At 43.2% G+C, this 17,533-nt stretch overlaps 1 protein-coding gene across 7 annotated transcripts in view; it reads left to right on the top strand.

Moving 5' to 3' along the window:
* Positions 1-17,533, top strand: part of syne1b (spectrin repeat containing, nuclear envelope 1b) — a 77,031-nt gene that overhangs the window by 49,188 nt on the left and 10,310 nt on the right. For 6 of the 7 annotated variants that reach the window (XM_076108403.1, XM_076108404.1, XM_076108399.1 and 3 more), the window contains 44 exons: positions 247-432; positions 590-712; positions 842-1,024; positions 1,300-1,443; positions 1,809-1,997; positions 2,286-2,426; positions 2,804-2,917; positions 3,021-3,182; positions 3,633-3,827; positions 3,971-4,147; positions 5,144-5,335; positions 5,567-5,698; positions 5,811-5,911; positions 6,039-6,192; positions 6,315-6,443; positions 6,548-6,703; positions 6,920-7,129; positions 7,244-7,345; positions 7,450-7,569; positions 7,683-7,883; positions 8,025-8,198; positions 8,493-8,624; positions 8,981-9,177; positions 9,372-9,504; positions 10,310-10,492; positions 10,681-10,830; positions 10,981-11,157; positions 11,265-11,420; positions 11,524-11,679; positions 11,838-12,008; positions 12,202-12,335; positions 12,432-12,636; positions 12,926-13,108; positions 13,229-13,375; positions 13,469-13,623; positions 13,838-13,985; positions 14,073-14,167; positions 14,343-14,577; positions 14,952-15,146; positions 15,340-15,465; positions 15,684-15,839; positions 16,615-16,773; positions 17,007-17,173; positions 17,304-17,466. In XM_076108403.1, the coding sequence (XP_075964518.1) occupies positions 247-432; positions 590-712; positions 842-1,024; positions 1,300-1,443; positions 1,809-1,997; positions 2,286-2,426; positions 2,804-2,917; positions 3,021-3,182; positions 3,633-3,827; positions 3,971-4,147; positions 5,144-5,335; positions 5,567-5,698; positions 5,811-5,911; positions 6,039-6,192; positions 6,315-6,443; positions 6,548-6,703; positions 6,920-7,129; positions 7,244-7,345; positions 7,450-7,569; positions 7,683-7,883; positions 8,025-8,198; positions 8,493-8,624; positions 8,981-9,177; positions 9,372-9,504; positions 10,310-10,492; positions 10,681-10,830; positions 10,981-11,157; positions 11,265-11,420; positions 11,524-11,679; positions 11,838-12,008; positions 12,202-12,335; positions 12,432-12,636; positions 12,926-13,108; positions 13,229-13,375; positions 13,469-13,623; positions 13,838-13,985; positions 14,073-14,167; positions 14,343-14,577; positions 14,952-15,146; positions 15,340-15,465; positions 15,684-15,839; positions 16,615-16,773; positions 17,007-17,173; positions 17,304-17,466 (7,008 nt within the window). The remainder of the gene's footprint in view (positions 1-246; positions 433-589; positions 713-841; positions 1,025-1,299; positions 1,444-1,808; positions 1,998-2,285; positions 2,427-2,803; positions 2,918-3,020; positions 3,183-3,632; positions 3,828-3,970; positions 4,148-5,143; positions 5,336-5,566; positions 5,699-5,810; positions 5,912-6,038; positions 6,193-6,314; positions 6,444-6,547; positions 6,704-6,919; positions 7,130-7,243; positions 7,346-7,449; positions 7,570-7,682; positions 7,884-8,024; positions 8,199-8,492; positions 8,625-8,980; positions 9,178-9,371; positions 9,505-10,309; positions 10,493-10,680; positions 10,831-10,980; positions 11,158-11,264; positions 11,421-11,523; positions 11,680-11,837; positions 12,009-12,201; positions 12,336-12,431; positions 12,637-12,925; positions 13,109-13,228; positions 13,376-13,468; positions 13,624-13,837; positions 13,986-14,072; positions 14,168-14,342; positions 14,578-14,951; positions 15,147-15,339; positions 15,466-15,683; positions 15,840-16,614; positions 16,774-17,006; positions 17,174-17,303; positions 17,467-17,533) is intronic. The other variant, XM_076108402.1, reaches the window with a different exon arrangement.

The following is a 17,533-nucleotide window of genomic DNA, read 5'->3' on the forward strand; positions in this document are numbered from 1 at the left end:
GGGATCCAGACAGGCATCCCCATGGGTTCTATTGTGATATACAACTACAGCATTTCGGCTTTTTAAGAAGTGTTATTGGGCTCCTAATATTTAGAAACATGGACATGGTTTGGGCTGGACATGTAAGGATTTTTACCAATGCACATATTTCATAAAAGACACATGTAGGGAATAAGTCGCCTCTTCCCACCAGGAGACCATACCACACATGCCGTTCATTCACTGCATTGTTGCCCTGTTCTTTAGGCTGTCCTTCGTGAGTCCCGGGAGCTCCATGGAGACCTGGAATCAATGGCAGAGAAAGTGGACCTCCTATCTGAGGTGCTGCAGGTCGAGTCTATGAGCCAGCAGGTTTGTGAACTTAGTCGACACACTGAGGAGCTTCAGCAATGCATCAAGACACGACTGCAGAGCTTGGAGGATGCAGATAAGGTACAGAGAAAAAAAGACTTATTATCTATTATAAGTCTATCATGTTTTAATTATATTTGACTAGTAGAATTTCCCTTAATGAGTTGTAGTACTTGTATCTCATACCTTACAGTGATCAATATACTGTATAATTGACTCATGTATTATGTGTCCTCAGAGTATGGAAGCCCTGGAGTATGAAGTTAAGGCCCTACATGTTGCTCTGGAGCAGGTCCAAGCCACACTGACCTCACCAGAGTTGGCACGCCAGAGCCTCAAAGAACAGCTGGCTCAGAGACAGGTAACCACACCACATTAGAATAATCCATAATACGTCCTGTAATTTGTCAGAAAGCACCTCGGAAGCTTACTTGGCACATTACAGCTTGCTAACAGTTTCACAGAATGTAAACTTTCCCTGTGTCTGCAGCGTCTCTTGGCAGATATGGAAAGCTTCAAGCAGCAGGTGCAGGCAGTGCAGCTGTGTCAGAGTGCTCTGCGGGTCCCAGAGGAGGTGATGCCCAACCTTGCCATCTGTCGCACAGCGCTGCGTCTGCAGCAAGAGGCCAGTCAGTTGCAGCACGTGGCCATTCAGCAATGCAACATCCTACAGGTACAGTAGCTATTGCTGCAGCACAGTAACGCCATATTGTCCTGCATTGTCACATAACGCATGGTGTCTGTAGAAAGGCCCGGTTAGCAGCTTGAGTCACAATGCTGCCAAGTAAACAAGCTTTAAGATGATTAAAGAAGATTTTACTTGAAATGAAGGATTCATATGGTTCTCCGCATATTTTAAGAAGTACTCTTTTTAGATTCTGCAAAAAACAACTTGGAGGTTGAACCTGTTCATCTGACAGTAACAAAGCAATTTCATTCTCAATCCAGGAGGCAGTGGTGCAGTACGAACAATATGAACAGGAAGTGAGAGACCTACAGGGGCTGATAGAGGAAGCACACCGTGTCATTCAGGACCGACCGATCCCCACGAACAACATCCAGGAGCTACAGGCCCAGATCCTTCACCATGAAGTACAATACATGAATTCACGTATTGAACCTACTGTAACCCAGGATAGGTCATCAGTGCAATACAGGCATAGCAAATAAAGTGTGACATGCTTGCATGTGTTCATAAGTTTGTCAACCCTCATAATCAAAAACTTAACTGAACATCGCAAGGGTTAGGCATCAAAACCATGTCCCTTTTGCCAAATAGCAGCAGTGCTAGATGCAGATTCAATGTGTTGTAACATCTGTATTTATTCAACTTATTCAATGCAATCCTCATTTCTATGATACTCTCTGCACGATGGTGTGAAGTGGAACTAACTTAAACTAAAACTGAAACTAACATAACTGCATAATAAGTTGGACATTTTTTATTTTTTAATAAGGAACTGGCCCAGAAGATCAAAGGTTACCAAGAGCAGATCGCCTCACTGAACTCAAAATGCAAGATGCTGGCAGTGAAGGCCAAGCATGCCACCATGCTGCTGACAGTGAGTGATGTGGAGGGACTGCCCGAGGGGCTGCAGGACATGGATGCGGAGAAATCCAAGAAGTCTTCAGCACAAGCCTTTATGGTAAGAGAACACAATATAGCACAAAACAAAGTGGTGCTCACTGTTTGCTGTGACTGTTTGCTGGCACTCATTCTGCTATTTCTGGCTCAAGCTTCAATAGTTCTGAAGAGTTTTATTCCTTTAATCTTTCTAATGAAAGCTTTTTGCCTGCTTTTATTATAAAATATGTGTTTTTAAAAGGTGCATTGTGCCACTTTTAACTAAAAAACACATAGCATATTATTAATCTTTCCCAATCCATCCTTGCACGTGTGCTCTTCTGTTAATGTTTCTTGCATGGCGTGTCAGATGACGGCTGGCCGCTGTCACACCCTCCTGTCTCCTGTAACTGAGGAGTCTGGGGAGGAGGGCACTAACAGCGAGGTTTATTCTCCTCCTGTCTGTCGCTCTCCTTCCCCCATCACTTACACTGAAGCCACTATAACCAAGGTATCTGCCTTCCCTCTTCCTCTTGATCCCTTTTTTCAGTCATTCTGGTCTTTCAGCAAAATTCTACATACTTTGTGAAATTTATATATATTTTTTCATTCTAGTCAATGAATAATCTTTTTCTATTTTATCTGTAATCTTTCCTGTTAACTCTGTAATTAAATTAAGCCCGCTCAATTAATAAATGCAATTAATAAAAGAAGAAGGCAAAAACAAACCAAGGGGAGTTATAATCCATATCTATTCTCTGCCTGCACCCGCAAGCTCTTCATGACTGACAGTGAATTAGTGGCTTTATAGAAGTAGTTCTATCTGCCATTTGTTTCATAACTAATTTCTCTTAACTGCTGATGGCACTGTTTGAATGTTTTTTTTAGATGGGAAGAGGAACACTCACAAGAGCTCCAATCCAAGAATTATATGACCCGTCATTTGAGTCCGTGGCCAATTTGGATGACTTGCAGCGCTCATGGGAGACTTTAAAGAATGTGGTACGTGTATAACAAGACATCAGCTTGGTAGTTTGTTGAATCTCCCAGTGACTGTTTTCAGGATAAGCACTTTTAAATTGTCCACTTGATGGTCTTCCAACAGATCAGCGAGAAGCAGAGGTCTCTGTATGAAGCTCTTGAAAAGCAACAGCATTACCAGGGTTCACTTCAGTCAATCTCCTCTAAAATGGAAGCTCTGGAGGCCAAACTGAGTGAGCCTCTGGAGGCAGATAGAAGCCCAGATAGCCACGTTAAGGCACACAAGGTGAGTCATTGCACTACAATAAAGGTTTGATGGAAAGAGAGCTTTTCGCATTGACAGGGTAGGGAGACTTTTATTATGATGTAAGAACTCATGGTAATGCAAAGTATACTTGTCGAACTATGTCGCAGAAAATTATATTTAGCTAATGATGATTTTGGGACACTCTTTGGGTCACCCTGTTTTGCATTTATAATATCAGAGTTTACAGTAAAACATTATTCATCTCGACATTACATCACTGTTCCACTATACTAAGTTTGTTGAAGCGAGCTGGATTGAAAAAGAAACTACTGCTCCGTCTCTAATATCCAAATTTGTGAAATTGATTGTATTGCACACAGCATCTACACGCCTCAGAAAGATGATACTTTCATTTGACCAACATATAAATGAAAATACAGTCAATACATATGCAGAATGCAACACCTATAACAATGTTGTTGACTCCAGGGTCTGATAAAAGAGATCCAGAGTGTGCAGGAGGAAATAGACAGGCTGCAGACAAGCTTCACAGAGGATCTGGCCTCTGATGCTGCGGACTCAGACGTGGCTGACCAGCTGGCCATGCACTCCTCCCTGGCTGTGTTAGCTGAGAGGATGGCCACTATCCACATGAAGGCTTCAGGGAAACAGCAGATATTGGAGGTATTTTCTGTTAATATTGTGATATAACGTTACTAGTAATATTAGCTAATAGTTGGGCTTTATTGTTAAATACATTTTTATTTCTCTATTACTGAATTAATAGACTGATGTGATGAGTAAAATGTGATGTGCTCTGCCCCAAGGAGCGCATTAGTGACCGTCTGGAGGGTCAGCAGCAGGAACAGGCCATACAGCTCTATCACACCCAGGCAGACGACCTGGACCTGTGGTTGACAAGAATGCGCAGCGCTGTAACCTTCATCCTTGAACCTAAACCTCTAGAGGAGACTGATATGGAGGATCAGCTTTCTGAATGTCAGGTAAGAGCTCCCCCTGCTGTTCAGTCAGAGCAATGCATGGAAACAACATATTTGAATTATTATATGAATTAATTTATGAATCTGACTATGAGGTTGCTTAATAACATATATGGCATAGCAAAGTGTCAGGAATGGAAATACTGTGCTGGAGTACTTTTGGAGTATTTTTTTCTAGTTGTTCAGCCATTGTTTCTAGTCAGCACTAAACCAAATTTGCCGGTGGATTAATTACATCCGTCTTGTACTTCAATATATTTAGTTTCCTTTATCACACATGGATCATCCCAGCAGGACAGGAACCGCTCAGTAAACAAGAGCATTAGAGGAGTTAGAGGGTCATTCAGATGGCTGGGTTCCTAAGCGACTGTAGCACTAGTCTTAAGCAGATTATGCAGACGTCTCTGTTTGACTGGGGCCTGTTAGCAGCATAGGGCGGAGTAGTCAGAGGTTGTGGCTTTCAGACGATTAATAGATCCCACTTCTGGGATTGGTCTTGATGATAAAGCTGCTAGAATATCCAAGTAGGTGAATCCTAGAGAATGGGGAGCGTAAGGCGGGAGGGAGGGGGAGCTACTCTCTGCCTTCGAAAGACCTGTTGAAGCTGTCGATAGCAGAGTAGCGGTAATGCTTTAGAAAACGAATGCATCGTCAAACTTGGGCACAGCATCCATTGATGGGCGTCGTCAACCGGTCTGGACTTAGAATGGTGATCTGTAGACGAGAATTAGTTTTGAATGTGCACATGTGCATGTCTGCTGTAGAGCATGGAGCGTGAAGGATTAGTGGTAATATGTTGCACAGGAGACGAGATGGGCCAAGGATGAGAGCAGAGGGAGAGCTCTCACTGTCCTGTGGCTGAGGAAAGCTGCTGGTGTAGGGGGTTCAGCCAGACCCTGACCCCCTGTCTGTCTGGAAGGTCTGTTGTGTAGAGAGAGGAGCTGCTGTAGGTGCTGAGACACCATGTTTGAGCTGGCCTCTCTCCTCCTGCTGCTGCAGAACATGCTGCTGGAGATTGAGGAGAAGGTGCTGGCCCTGTCAGAGCTGTCCATGCACAGTGAGAACCTGCTGCTGGAGGGCCGGACAGAGACCAGAGAGGACGCTGAGCAGTTGGCCGGGAAGTTACGCATGTTGAAGGGCAGCCTGTTGGAGCTGCAGAGGATGCTACAAGACAAGCTGATTGACATCCAGGTGAGGTGGCTACATGCTTTCAGGGCTGATATACACTAATGTGTGTGTAGGTGGTACCGAACTTTTCTCAATAATTCTCTAATATTTGTCTTGCTAAAGCACCTTTCTTAACACCCGCCGACAAATTTGCAAAACGTTTGAATCACAAATGAATCACGGCGTATGATAGTTGTGCTTCCTTGCTGATGTGTATTTCTTCAATATTTTCTAATACATTGTCTGGTCCTACAGGGCTCTCTGCAGGAGCAGGAGGACAGTGAATCAGACTCCAGCCTCTCTCAAAGTCCCAGTGTGCAGGATTGGCTGGTCCAAGCCCGGACCACACGTTCCCAACAACACCAGGACAGTCTACTGAGACAGAGGGTACATTTTCAAATATTTTTTTACTTCCTACTACTTTTTTTACTTTTTTATAATCTCCTTTCTCAAATGATTCCCAGTCCAATCTAAACTGTTTTACATGTTTGCTTTTTAGGAACTGGAGGAGCAGCTTGCAGAACAGAAAAAGTTGCTTCAGTCAGTGGCCAGCATAGGAGAGGAGATCCTCATCCAGCAGGCCTCGCCCAGCAATGCCAGGTATTTTATATAAAGGTGTAACTCAAATCAAGTAGTTTAAATGTTGAGTTAACGTATGTAATGGTTCCTGTGACAGATTACAAATGGAACATTAATTAATTCATGTTTTTGTCACCCACCGGTGCAGTACATCAGAGACATTTTCACCAGCAGCTTTGGTTGAGAGGGAATCTCAGGCTGCTCGAGAGCAGATGAGGCAGAAATGGGAGAGCTTGAGACTGGAGCTCAAAACTAAACTGCAGCTCTTGCAGAAAACCCTGGAGCAGGACCACAGACAGCCGGTACAAATCCTGTTGTGTTGTTATTGTTGGCATAAAGTAGAAGTAAAGTGTATTCACATTGTTGTTGTTGTTGTTGTTGTCAATTTCTAAAGCCAGGGACTGTTGTTGACTATTTTTTGCAGGTTTACTCCAGAGCTTCCCGTATGACCACGGCTGCATCACTGTTTAAAGGAGAAACACAGGCTAACAAATCCTCCCTGAATACTCTGTATGACAGCTTCAGACAAACAATGGAGGACATGACCACTCAGGTTTTACTATTTCTCTAACATTTTAATCCATTCTATTGCAACATAAAAATATGTAGTTCAACGTGTGTCAACGGACATTTTGCAACACTCTTATATGTACATAGCCCGGTGGTGGTGAGGCACAGGTGGCGCAGATGGAACAGCAGCTCTACACAGCTGTGTCATCCACCTCCTCCTGGCTGGACGGTGTGGAGAACAACGTCTTCTCTGGCTCAGTGCTGCTGGTTGAAAACCCTGAGACCCAGCTACAAAAGCAGGAGGTACAATCAGGCATATTTGTGCTGCTTCTTTAATTATTGCAGATATTTTTAAATAGCAAATCTGGTAGTACCCATATTCAGTCAAAGTTGATGAATTATACAGTGATGATGTGGCTGGAGTTTAAATATCGCTGACAATTAAAGTTTATCTACTCTATGGATATAATCTCTTTTTTCATTTTAAATCTCCCCAACTGTTTCTGATCTTTCCTCCAGACCTTAGAGAACGATGTGAGGCATGTCACAGAGGAGGTGAAGCTCAGCCAGGCTCTGCTAGCTGGGTCTTCAGGATTGAAACAAGAGGACCGATCGCTGCTCCAGGACAACCTTGCCTGCTTGAAAGAGCGATTGGGAGCTCTGGGTTGCGCCCTGGGGCAACGCTGTGACCACATGAGGACCAGAGCACATGAGCTCACAGCCTACCAGGTCTGCACATGAAAATGTCTTTACAGCCATATATGTACAGTACAGTATTATGTTTATCATAACGCCATACACCTCAATATGTATGTTCTATAAATTGTCTTTTGTCTAATACAGACTGAGTTGCAACTTCTCCAAACTGCTTTAATCGAGACAAAGTGCCAGATCCTGCAGGCTTTAGCTGGAGCCATGGATAGACCAGCCTCAAAACAACTGGAGGTAAGGAAAGCTTTGACATAGACATACATTCACACACACACACACTGCTTGTCTCCATCAACTCTTACAGAACAATAAATCATTGTGAATGTCATTTTTCCTAGGTTATTGCCAGTGCCGAGGAGAGCCTGAAAGACTTTGAACAGAGGATTACGGAGCTCAAAACCAGAGGAGCAGCACTACAGACGGATCAGATATCAACAAACAAAATACTAAAACTCCAGGTAATGTATATCACTGACAGCTCTCACTAAAAGTTGTTCAGTCTGAAAACCATGCAGCAAAAAGCTGCTCAGTCTAGCTTTTCCTTATGTATATTCTTTGTGTGTGTTTTCAGGATTCCTATGAGGAGCTGGTGATGACGGTGGGTTCCCGGCGCAGTGGGCTGAACCAGAACATGGCTCTGAAGGAGCAGTACGAGCGTGCTCTGCAGGACCTGACTGACCTGGTGGACACAGCTAAAGACAAGATGGCAGCCGATCAGAGGATCATTGCCAGCTCTGTGGAGGAAGTCCAGAATCACCTGGACAAACACAAGGTTTGGTCAACTTGGAGCTCTGTTAAGCTGAGAAAGGCTGAAAGAATATTTGAGAAAATTTATGAAAACACAGCTATCAATGCTGGAGATACACTATTGCTCAATGATGTGTTTGTGTGTGTGTCTGATTGTGTTTTCTAGGAGTTCTTCCAGGGTCTGGAGTCCCATATGATTCTAACGGAAACGTTCTTCAGAAAAATCAGCGTCCTGATGCTTCCCAAAGAGAGTCAGGCCCTGGAGGAGACACTGGCTGAGGCTCAGAGCGTCCTCAAAGAGGCACACAGTAAAGGAGTTGAGCTGGAGTGTATCCTGGAGGTGAGAGAGACGATACTATTTGTGTTAACCATGATTTTCTTTTGAAAGCATGCTGATAAAATCATAGTAACAGCAAATTATTAAAATTTGCTGTTAATATATGTTTCTAACTTAAAAGGAATAGAGAATAGTTACTAAAGCTACTGAAGATTATCTTACACACAATGTATTGGAAAGCTTGTTCTCTATGATAGAGAGAGAGCACAGCAGCTGCTTTAGTGTCATAGCGTCTTCATCTAAGGTTTACTTGTCAGCTATTTCAATTTCATATATCCTTTGTGATCTTTTTTTCAGACTTGGTGCCGCTTGGTGCAGGATTACCAAAGTCTGAACCACCAACTGGAGGCAGTAGAAGGAAATATTCCTACTGTTGGCCTGGTGGAAGAGACTGAAGAAAGACTCATGGACAGAATCTCATTATATCAGGTATAAGGTGACATCAGTGCGGATTTTAGGATATGGCATAATGATCCTAAATAGTCTCCATAGACCTCCTTGTTTTGTTACGATACCGTCAATAAAGTAGGAATTTGATCTGAGAGGGCCTGGGAGGACCAAAGGAAATTCAAGAGGCCAGCACACCTGATATGTTTTTGTTTTCCTCTCTGAGCTTTTTGGTATAGTGCTGTTTTACTACGGGGAGATCAGCTTTACTTTTATGTAATTCACTCACTCAGTCTCACTCACTTTCTTCACCCAAACCTTCTCAGCTGGTGCCACTCCAGCTACAATGTCACTTCTCTAAGATTTAATTGTCTGCTCCTCTTCCATTCTCTGTAAAGGGTCTAAAGGGCAGACTAACAGAATACCAGCACAAGCTACACCAGGTACTGGATGAGGGCAAACATCTCCTGCTGTCAGTGTGCTGTCCCGCACTGGAGAACCAACTCGCGCTGCTGGGGGAACACTGGCTCAATAACACTAGCAAGGTCAACAAGGAACTACAGCGCCTGGAGGCCATCTTAAAACACTGGACCAGGTGAGAAATACATCAGAATCAGAACCTTTTTTTCAGCCATCAAATCCAAATGGTATGCCATAGGGACACTGAAAAACATTATCTTTAAGTAGGGTCTTTAAAATGGGAAGCTGAGCAAACAAAGACTGCACATGTGATTTCTGAACTGTCATTGCGTGGCATTGCTCTATGATTGTATTGTGGTTGTCCTCTAGGTATCAGAGGGAGTGTGCAGAGCTTAGCGAATGGCTGCAGTCTGCTCTGGAGCGTCTGGAGTTTTGGAATACGCAGGCGGTGTTAGTCCCACAGGAGCTGGAAACTGTCAGAGACCATCTCTCTGCTTTCCTTGTGAGGCCACCGTTTTTATTTGTTTTCTTTTGCATATTTTGTATCTTTATTGATCCAGAGATTCAGGCTTTTAGCCAGCAGCAGCAGTGCTGCAACTAGTAGACATTTATACAGATTTATACACAACCTTGGTGCTTTGTGGCAATGGTGCTCATAACTGAGCAACAATACTGCATATGGAGCCATATGCAGGCCCATACAACTATATTCACATGCAAGACTGTGTCAATGTACAGTACACTACAGTATACAATTTAAATAATATACTATGCTCTGTATTCACACTGTTACAGCATATGCTTATTGTATAATATACTTTTAATGTAAAATAATAGCATTTTTGAAAAATGTATTATTAGTAAATAATATTTATTAGTGTAAAATGTATTTTCTATAATTGAAAATAGTGAAATAGTGTTAGTAACAGTGGTGGAAGAAATACTCCTACTTTCACTTTTTTAAATGTAGTAATACCACATTGTAGAAAAAAAAAAAAGTAAACTTATAAGTAATTTAAGTTATAAGATCAATGTAGTGGAGTAAAAAGTACAATATTTGCCTTTGAGATGTAGTGGAATAGAAGTATAAAGTAACACAAATGTAAATACTCAAGTAAAGCACAAGTTCCTCAAATTGTACTTCCATAAATGTACTTATTTCACCCCTGGTCAGTAGTGGTTGTCATGCATTAGTAGTAATAATCTTGCTGTGTCATCTGCAAAGAGCTATAAAAGTATTAAATATCATCATAAGTTAAACCTTTGATTGCATACTAGCTGTTACTTCTTGTCCCCTTCTGTCTCAGGAGTTTTCAAAGGAAGTCGAAGGCAAGTCCAGCCTGAAGAGCTCCGTGATATCCGAGGGCAACCAGCTGCTGCGTCTGAAGAAAGTGGACACGGTGGTGTTGCGGTCTGACCTGGCACGCATTGACACTCAGTGGACTGAGCTGCTCACACGCATCCCAGTGGTCCAGGAGAAGCTGCATCAGGTATCGTCACATGCAGCACGACTGAGCAGGCTTAGCTGCTCCAGAGCAAATAGGATTACCTCTTTCTGCTGCTTCACTCCTAGACAGACGTTTTCACACAAGGTTGCCCTGCAACTGGCAGCATGTGTGTCTTTTCTCCCCGGTTGTTTAAAATGCATGGCTCAATGGGTTTCATTTTTTTTTCTCAGATCCAAATGGAGAAGTTGGCCTCCCGCCATGCCATTTCTGAGCTGTTCAACTGGATATCATTGATGGAGAATGTCATTGAGGAGAATGAAGAGAACCTTAAGAGTGCAGTGGGGTCAAATGTGATTCAGGACTACTTGCAAAAACACAAGGTAGTGGACTTCATACTGATTTATTTTAGTTTTTGTTGATAGCTACATCATTTTTTTGTAATTTTATAAATTTGATGGATGTGAAAGTGTTTTTAGGGTTCACAAACAGCCATTTTAATTTGGAATATACTCTTGTTTTCTCCAATTCAGGGTTTCAGAGTAGATTTGAGCTGCAAGCAGCTGACTGTGGACTTTGTCAACCAGTCAGTGTTGCAGATCAGTGGTCAGGATGTGGAGAGCAAGCGCAGTGATAAGACAGACTTTGCTGAGCGTCTGGGAGCCATGAACAGACGCTGGCAGGTCCTGCAAGGCCGCATCAATGAGAGGGTGAGGACATAGGCACAGATACTGGATAATGAAAGAGAACAGCCATTGTCATTTATTAGTGCAAAATCAGGATTTTACAGTGTATCATTTGTATAAAATACTTGCAGATTCAGTTTCTGGAGAACCTTTTGGAGATGTGGTTGGAGTATGAGCGCAGCGTTCAGGTCCTGAAGTCCTGGATGGCAACTCAGGAAGAAAGGTTGAAGAGGAGACACCGCATAGAGGATCTAACATCTGTGCAGAATGCTCTCAAAGACTGCCAGGTAGGCTTCCCTTATTGTGCTAATACTGATTTATCAAAGCACATAAATACCCCTACATGCTGTTATCATCGCATCCTTTTGAGTCCATATTGTTAACTTTTAGGAAATGGAAGAGTTGGTGAAGGAAAAAGAGAAAGAACTAGAGAGAGTGGAGGAGCAGGGCTGTGCGCTGGTCCAGAACAAGACCGATGAGGCCTGTGCTATCGTCATGGAGACACTCCAGGGTGTCAATCACACCTGGGCTAACCTGGACCACTTGGTAATCTCCTCTGTTCTCTTTCTACTCTGTTTTCTATATGGTACATCGTTAACACCCATCTGTTCTGCTCTACTCAGCTCTGGCTGGTTCTTCCCGTTTTGGCCCGGTCTCAACAATTTACTGAATGTCACTGTGTGTTTTTATTTGACTTTTAACAGATTGGGCAACTAAAAATCAGCCTGGGGTCAGTGCTTGATCAGTGGAGTCTTTACAAGCGGGCTTCAGAAGAGATCAATGGCTACCTGATGGAGGGAAGGTACTCTGTATCTCGTTTCCGCCTCCTCACGGGATCCCTGGAGGCTGTTCAGCTGCAGGTGCAAAGTCTGCAGGTATGTTTATTTGACCTGTCAGCTGGCCTGTTGTCACCCAGAGGAATTCGTTTACATTGATTTCATAAATCTTGTTGCGATGAAGTTGACGTATACAGTATTACTCATCAAGGGAATGTTTCTGAATTTGGTCTCAAAAACTGTTAGTTCTTGCAGCTGAATTAAGCACTGTATTTGTCTGTTACCTGTGAAGGATTTGCAAGAGGAACTGGAGAAACAGGAGAGCAGCCTAAGAAAGTTTGGTGCTGTGACCCACCAACTGCTCAGGGAGTGTCACCCTTCAGTATCAGATTCTCTCAACAACGCCCTTAAGGACGTCAATGCAAGGTGATCTTGAAGCAGAAAGAAAGTGCAATCGTTCACTGATCGAGGTGCATTCTTTCCATTATCTCTTACATTGATCCATGTCATATTTGCACCCAGATGGACCGGCCTGCTGGAGGAGATTGCGGAGCGTCTGAGAAGCAGCAAAGCCCTGCTTCAGCTATGGCAGCGCTACAAGGAGCTTTACGAGCAGAGCTGCAGCAGCAGCCAGCTGCAGGAGGAAAAGGCAGACCAGCTCCTCAAGCTCGCCTGCAGCAAAGACATCGCTGACGAGGAAGTGTCCGACTGGATCCACGAATGCAGCGTGAGTGAGGCCACAGCTGTGCCACTGTTGACTCATTTTGCATCCAAACAACTGCTCAGTATCTGTCTGTGTGTGTTTTACGGCCTTATTATGAAAGCCAGTTTGCCACAAATCATTGAATTGTTTCTGTGTTGCAGAATGTTGTTTATGTTCCTCAGGTGAAATAAATCGATAATACAAATTATTCCTCCTGTGTGCCTCCCTATTGATTCCATGTAGGATTTTTTTTTTTAGTTTTGAATGAAAAAAAAAATACTTTACTCTAAATTTCATTTGTGCTTTGTCTCAGGAGGTACTTCGGTCTCAAGCTCCAGTGCAGGCCTCCCTGCAAGTTCTCCAACAACTGGGAGAGCAGCTGAAACAGCAGGTGGACACATCAGCAGCATCTGCCATCCAGTCAGATCACCTCTCTCTCACCCAGCGGCTGGCTGCTGTGGAACAGGCCCTCACCAGACAGCTCACCACGCTGCAGGTACAGAGAAGGCTTTGCAACCAGTTTTGACTTCAAGTTGTCCATTTCAAGTAGTCAGTCATCCAGTCAGAATCATGAATTTTACACTTATGGATTGCTGACGTTTGTCTTCCACACTAGACTGGAGTTCAGGACTATGAAATCTTTAACGATCAGCTGGATTCACTGGGGCGCTGGATAGTTGAAGCTGAGGAGGCTCTGAAGGTGCAAGATCCCAACGGCTCCACCGACCCGACAGTCATCCAAGACCACATGGAGGGGCTCAAGGTTTTTTTTTAAACTTTTGTCAGTTTGAAAGAATCTATTTTACTGATTGTCCTGCGATTGAGAAATGTAACATTTCTCTCTTGTCCTCTACAGAGGCTCATGCTGAGATTCAGCAGTATGGCTCCTGAACTGGAGCGTCTTAATGAACTTGGTTACCGGCTCCCTCTCAACGATTCAGAGATCAAGCGCATGCAGAACCTCAACAGGAGCTGGTCTACAGCCTCAGCACAGACCTCAGAGAGATTCAGGTATGACCTATGAAATATATGGTAAATATAAAAGAAAAATGTGCAAGCCTTTCCCGGGCTGATATCCATTTCTGAAAATAAATGCGGCTCCCCAGCACAGTTTCAAGACACCATTTAAAACACCACAGATGTTCGGTAAAGGCCAATGTTCAATGTCAGTGAGATGATGTAATGGGTGGACATTAAAACTATGTATTTTGTTTGCTCCTTGTAGCAAACTCCAGTCCTTCCTGCTGCAGCAGCAGACCTTCCTGGAGAAGTGTGAAACATGGATGGAGTTCTTGGTCCAAACAGAAGAGAATCTGGCAGTGGAAATTTCTGGGAACTACCTGAGTTTGATTGAGCAGCAAAAAGCTCATGAGGTTAGAGTTCCTTTTGAAGTAAAATACTCTGAAACAGCTGCTATTTTAATTTTGATAATCATTAATCATCAATATGTTGTCTTCTAGTTATTCCAAGCCGAGATGTTCAGTCGCCAGCAGATCCTCCACTCTATCATCAGCGATGGACAGAAGATGTTGGAGCAGGGTCAGGTGGATGACAGGTAAAGAGCCCAAAATCACATTCTTTGTAATCTGTAATCTGTTTAATATTGTATACAATATTACCGTGAGTAGAAGATTGTTAGACCTTGTAAATCAGTTTTCTCTTTGTTTACCACAAAAATAAATCTATCATAAGTCTTCCTTTGACAATTAAACAACTTCCCTCTCCTGCAGAGATGAGTTCAACCTGAAGTTGACTCTCCTGAGTAACCAGTGGCAGGGCGTAGTGCGGCGTGCTCAACAGAGGCGAGGCATCATTGACGGTCTGATACGACAGTGGCAGCGCTACAGAGAAATGGTGGAGAAGCTGCGCAAATGGCTGGTGGAGGTCTCCCACTCTGCAGAAGCCCTTCAGGCAGGGACTGCCATGCCTCTGCAACAAGCCCGGTCCATGCTGGACGCTGTCCAGGTATGTAATGTAAAAACCTACACAGTCCACATCTCATCGTACCTCTCAGATTTATCTGATGGTGCTGGACAGAAAGACACATATTTTATGTTTAGTTCAGCCACAGACATCTATCTTTGTTAGGGTGACTAAGATGTATTATGCAGTGGATTCTGGCAAAAATACTCTGAAGATCAAAATCTTGTTCAATGAAGAGAGAATAAACACACTTGAGCTACGGAGGCAGATCGGTGGCCGAGGGATCTTGAAAATCAATAGCGTCTCATTTTTCTTGATGTGATAAATTCCACCTGTATAAGAGGTAACTGTAATAACTCCATATGTTGGTCGGGCAGGAGATTGACAGGTCTGTGTGATTGTGCTTTCTGGTTCAGCTGAAGGAAAAGGTGCTGCAGCGTCAGCAGGGCAGCTACATCCTGACAGTGGAGGCCGGCAGACAACTGCTCCTGTCGGCTGATAGCCGGGCGGAGGTGGCCCTGCAGACAGAGCTTACTGATATCCAGGAGCGATGGAAACATGCCAGCATCTGCCTGGACGAACAGAAGAAAGAGCTTGCCACCTTATTACGGGTAAATCAGATGCATTATAGGTGCAAGTTTGTATTTGCTTTTGTTTTTTTTCTAAACTTTAAAAAGCTTTTACTTGTGGTTTAAATGATGAATGCCAAACAAGTATTTATGGAAAAACAACTATTATTTTGCTGTTTAATTCTAAATGATATAGTACTGATGCAGTTGCAACTGTTGTTTGTGTAATGTGCAGGACTGGGAGAGGTGTGAGAGAGGCATTGGTGGATCACTGGAAAAACTTCGAGCCTTCAAACGGCAGCTCGCTCAGCCTCTTCCTGATCACCACGAGGATCTGCAAACTGAGCAGATGCGCTGCAGGGTAAAAAGCTCTTCATTACATAGTCATTTTACACAAAGGAAACATTATATACCAATTACACAAGGCTGAATCAGTATAGAGTTATTTGTCCCACCCGTTGAGCTGAAATATAAATAGATTTATTGAACATTGTTGTTCAGGACATAAGCTGTTCAACGTTTTGTCTGCAAGATGTACAAATTGATGTTTTAATATTGCTAATAACTTTTCAATAACAGGACCTGGAGAACACATTTGATGGCTGGACTGGTGATCTGGCCCATCTGAATGTGCTGCGAGAGTCCCTGTCTTGCTACATCAGTGCTGAGGACTTGTCAGTCCTGCAGGAGCGAATTGAACTGCTGCATCGACAATGGGACGAAATCTGGCACCAGGTACAGTTCACCAAACAGTACCTGTGCATATCTAATCTTCTGAATACACTGCATATCTGTTCAGCTTCTGGAGCATTATTCAAATCAAACTATTTACAAGTACTTCATTACCCACGCCCTGTATCACACGGTATTTACCACTCATAGGTGACACTATGCGATACACTGCTCTGGTTTCTGCAGTTCCTTGAGATACCAGACGGTGGTGCTAGTGTCAAACAAAATCACAAGACTTACACTTTGGTATTGACAGTGTCAGTTCGCCAACATCAAATACAGCTTACCATCATTATGCATAAAAGACAGAATATTTATATGACTAATGAGTTTTAGAATTGCATGGTAAAACAAGAAAAAAGGCATTTCTTCTTTGAATTTATGCTCACATTATATTTGCACAGTTCTAAATAAGCTATAACCAATGAATATAGTGTGCACTGTTGCTCAGATTACTTAAATGTAATTCAAAATGGCATCTCAAAGCAACTTTTAAAAAGGAGCAGTTTCTTTGGCATGCAAAGTAAAACCTCAAGGTTGTGAGTTGCATCCTGTGTCAAGTAGATAAAATACGCACACAGGAAACACCCAGAAGCACACACTCGCTGCTTGATGCAAATTGTTCAGCCATGGTGCAGCGATCTCTAACACTGCTTCCGTTTGAGACTTTTTGACATGAATGCACTCGTTGCAATTTAACATGCATTCATTGATCGCTATTATGCACTTTGCACAATGATGTACTTAACTTAATATATATTGCCGTGTGCCTCTGCAGCTGTCACTACGCAGGCAGCAGGTGAGCGAGAAGCTGAATGAGTGGACGGTATTCAACGAAAAGTACAAGGAGCTCTGCGAGTGGCTCACCAACATGGAGAGCAAGGTTTCCCAAAATGGAGACATCAGCATTGAAGAGATGATCGAGAAGCTCCGCAAGGTAAACAAAAATATACAATTAGTATGTTTTCAAAAACACAGCTAACGCCAAACTACTAATCACCAAGTTGATGTCTGCTTTCTCTCATGATTTGCTTTATTCCCTCTTTAAATATATACGGGTTTACTTCACACAGTGTTACCCACTCTAATTGTCACGTTGTTGCTTTTAAGCAAAGCATTTCAACTTTTTAAATTGCTTTTATGCACCGTTTGTGTTGCATTGTGTCTCAGGACTACCAGGAGGAGATCACTGTGGCTGAGGAGAACAAGCTGCAGCTGCACCAGCTGGGAGAGCGCCTGTCCAGAGCCAGTCACACGAACAAAGCGGCTGAAATCAAGCAAAAACTCAACAAAGTCAGCGACCGCTGGCAGCACCTCCTGGATCTCATCGGAGCCAGGTGAAAAGACACACACTCACACCTGAGAAGCTTAAATAGTCCTGTAGTTTGTTTCAGTATTAAGAGTAAGACTTTGCACTGCACACTGCATCATAGATTACTGACAGAGCTGAATCATTTATTTTAATAGAGTAAAGAAGTTGAGAGAAACTCTCGTGGCCGTGCAGCAGCTGGATAAGAATATGAACAGCCTTCGCTCCTGGCTGGCCCACATCGAGACCGAGCTGTGCAAACCCATCGCCTACGACTCCTGCGACTTCCAGGAGATTCAGCGGAAGCTCGATCTGCAGCAGGTAACATAATGTACAGTACCGTGCATGACATATGAAATACTATATTGTAGATATAGTACCTTAAACG

The sequence above is a fragment of the Anarhichas minor genome, unplaced genomic scaffold (assembly GCF_050575085.1).
Source record: "Anarhichas minor isolate MPS153535 unplaced genomic scaffold, ASM5057508v1 ptg000040l, whole genome shotgun sequence".
NCBI classification, from domain to species: Eukaryota; Metazoa; Chordata; class Actinopteri; order Perciformes; family Anarhichadidae; genus Anarhichas; species Anarhichas minor.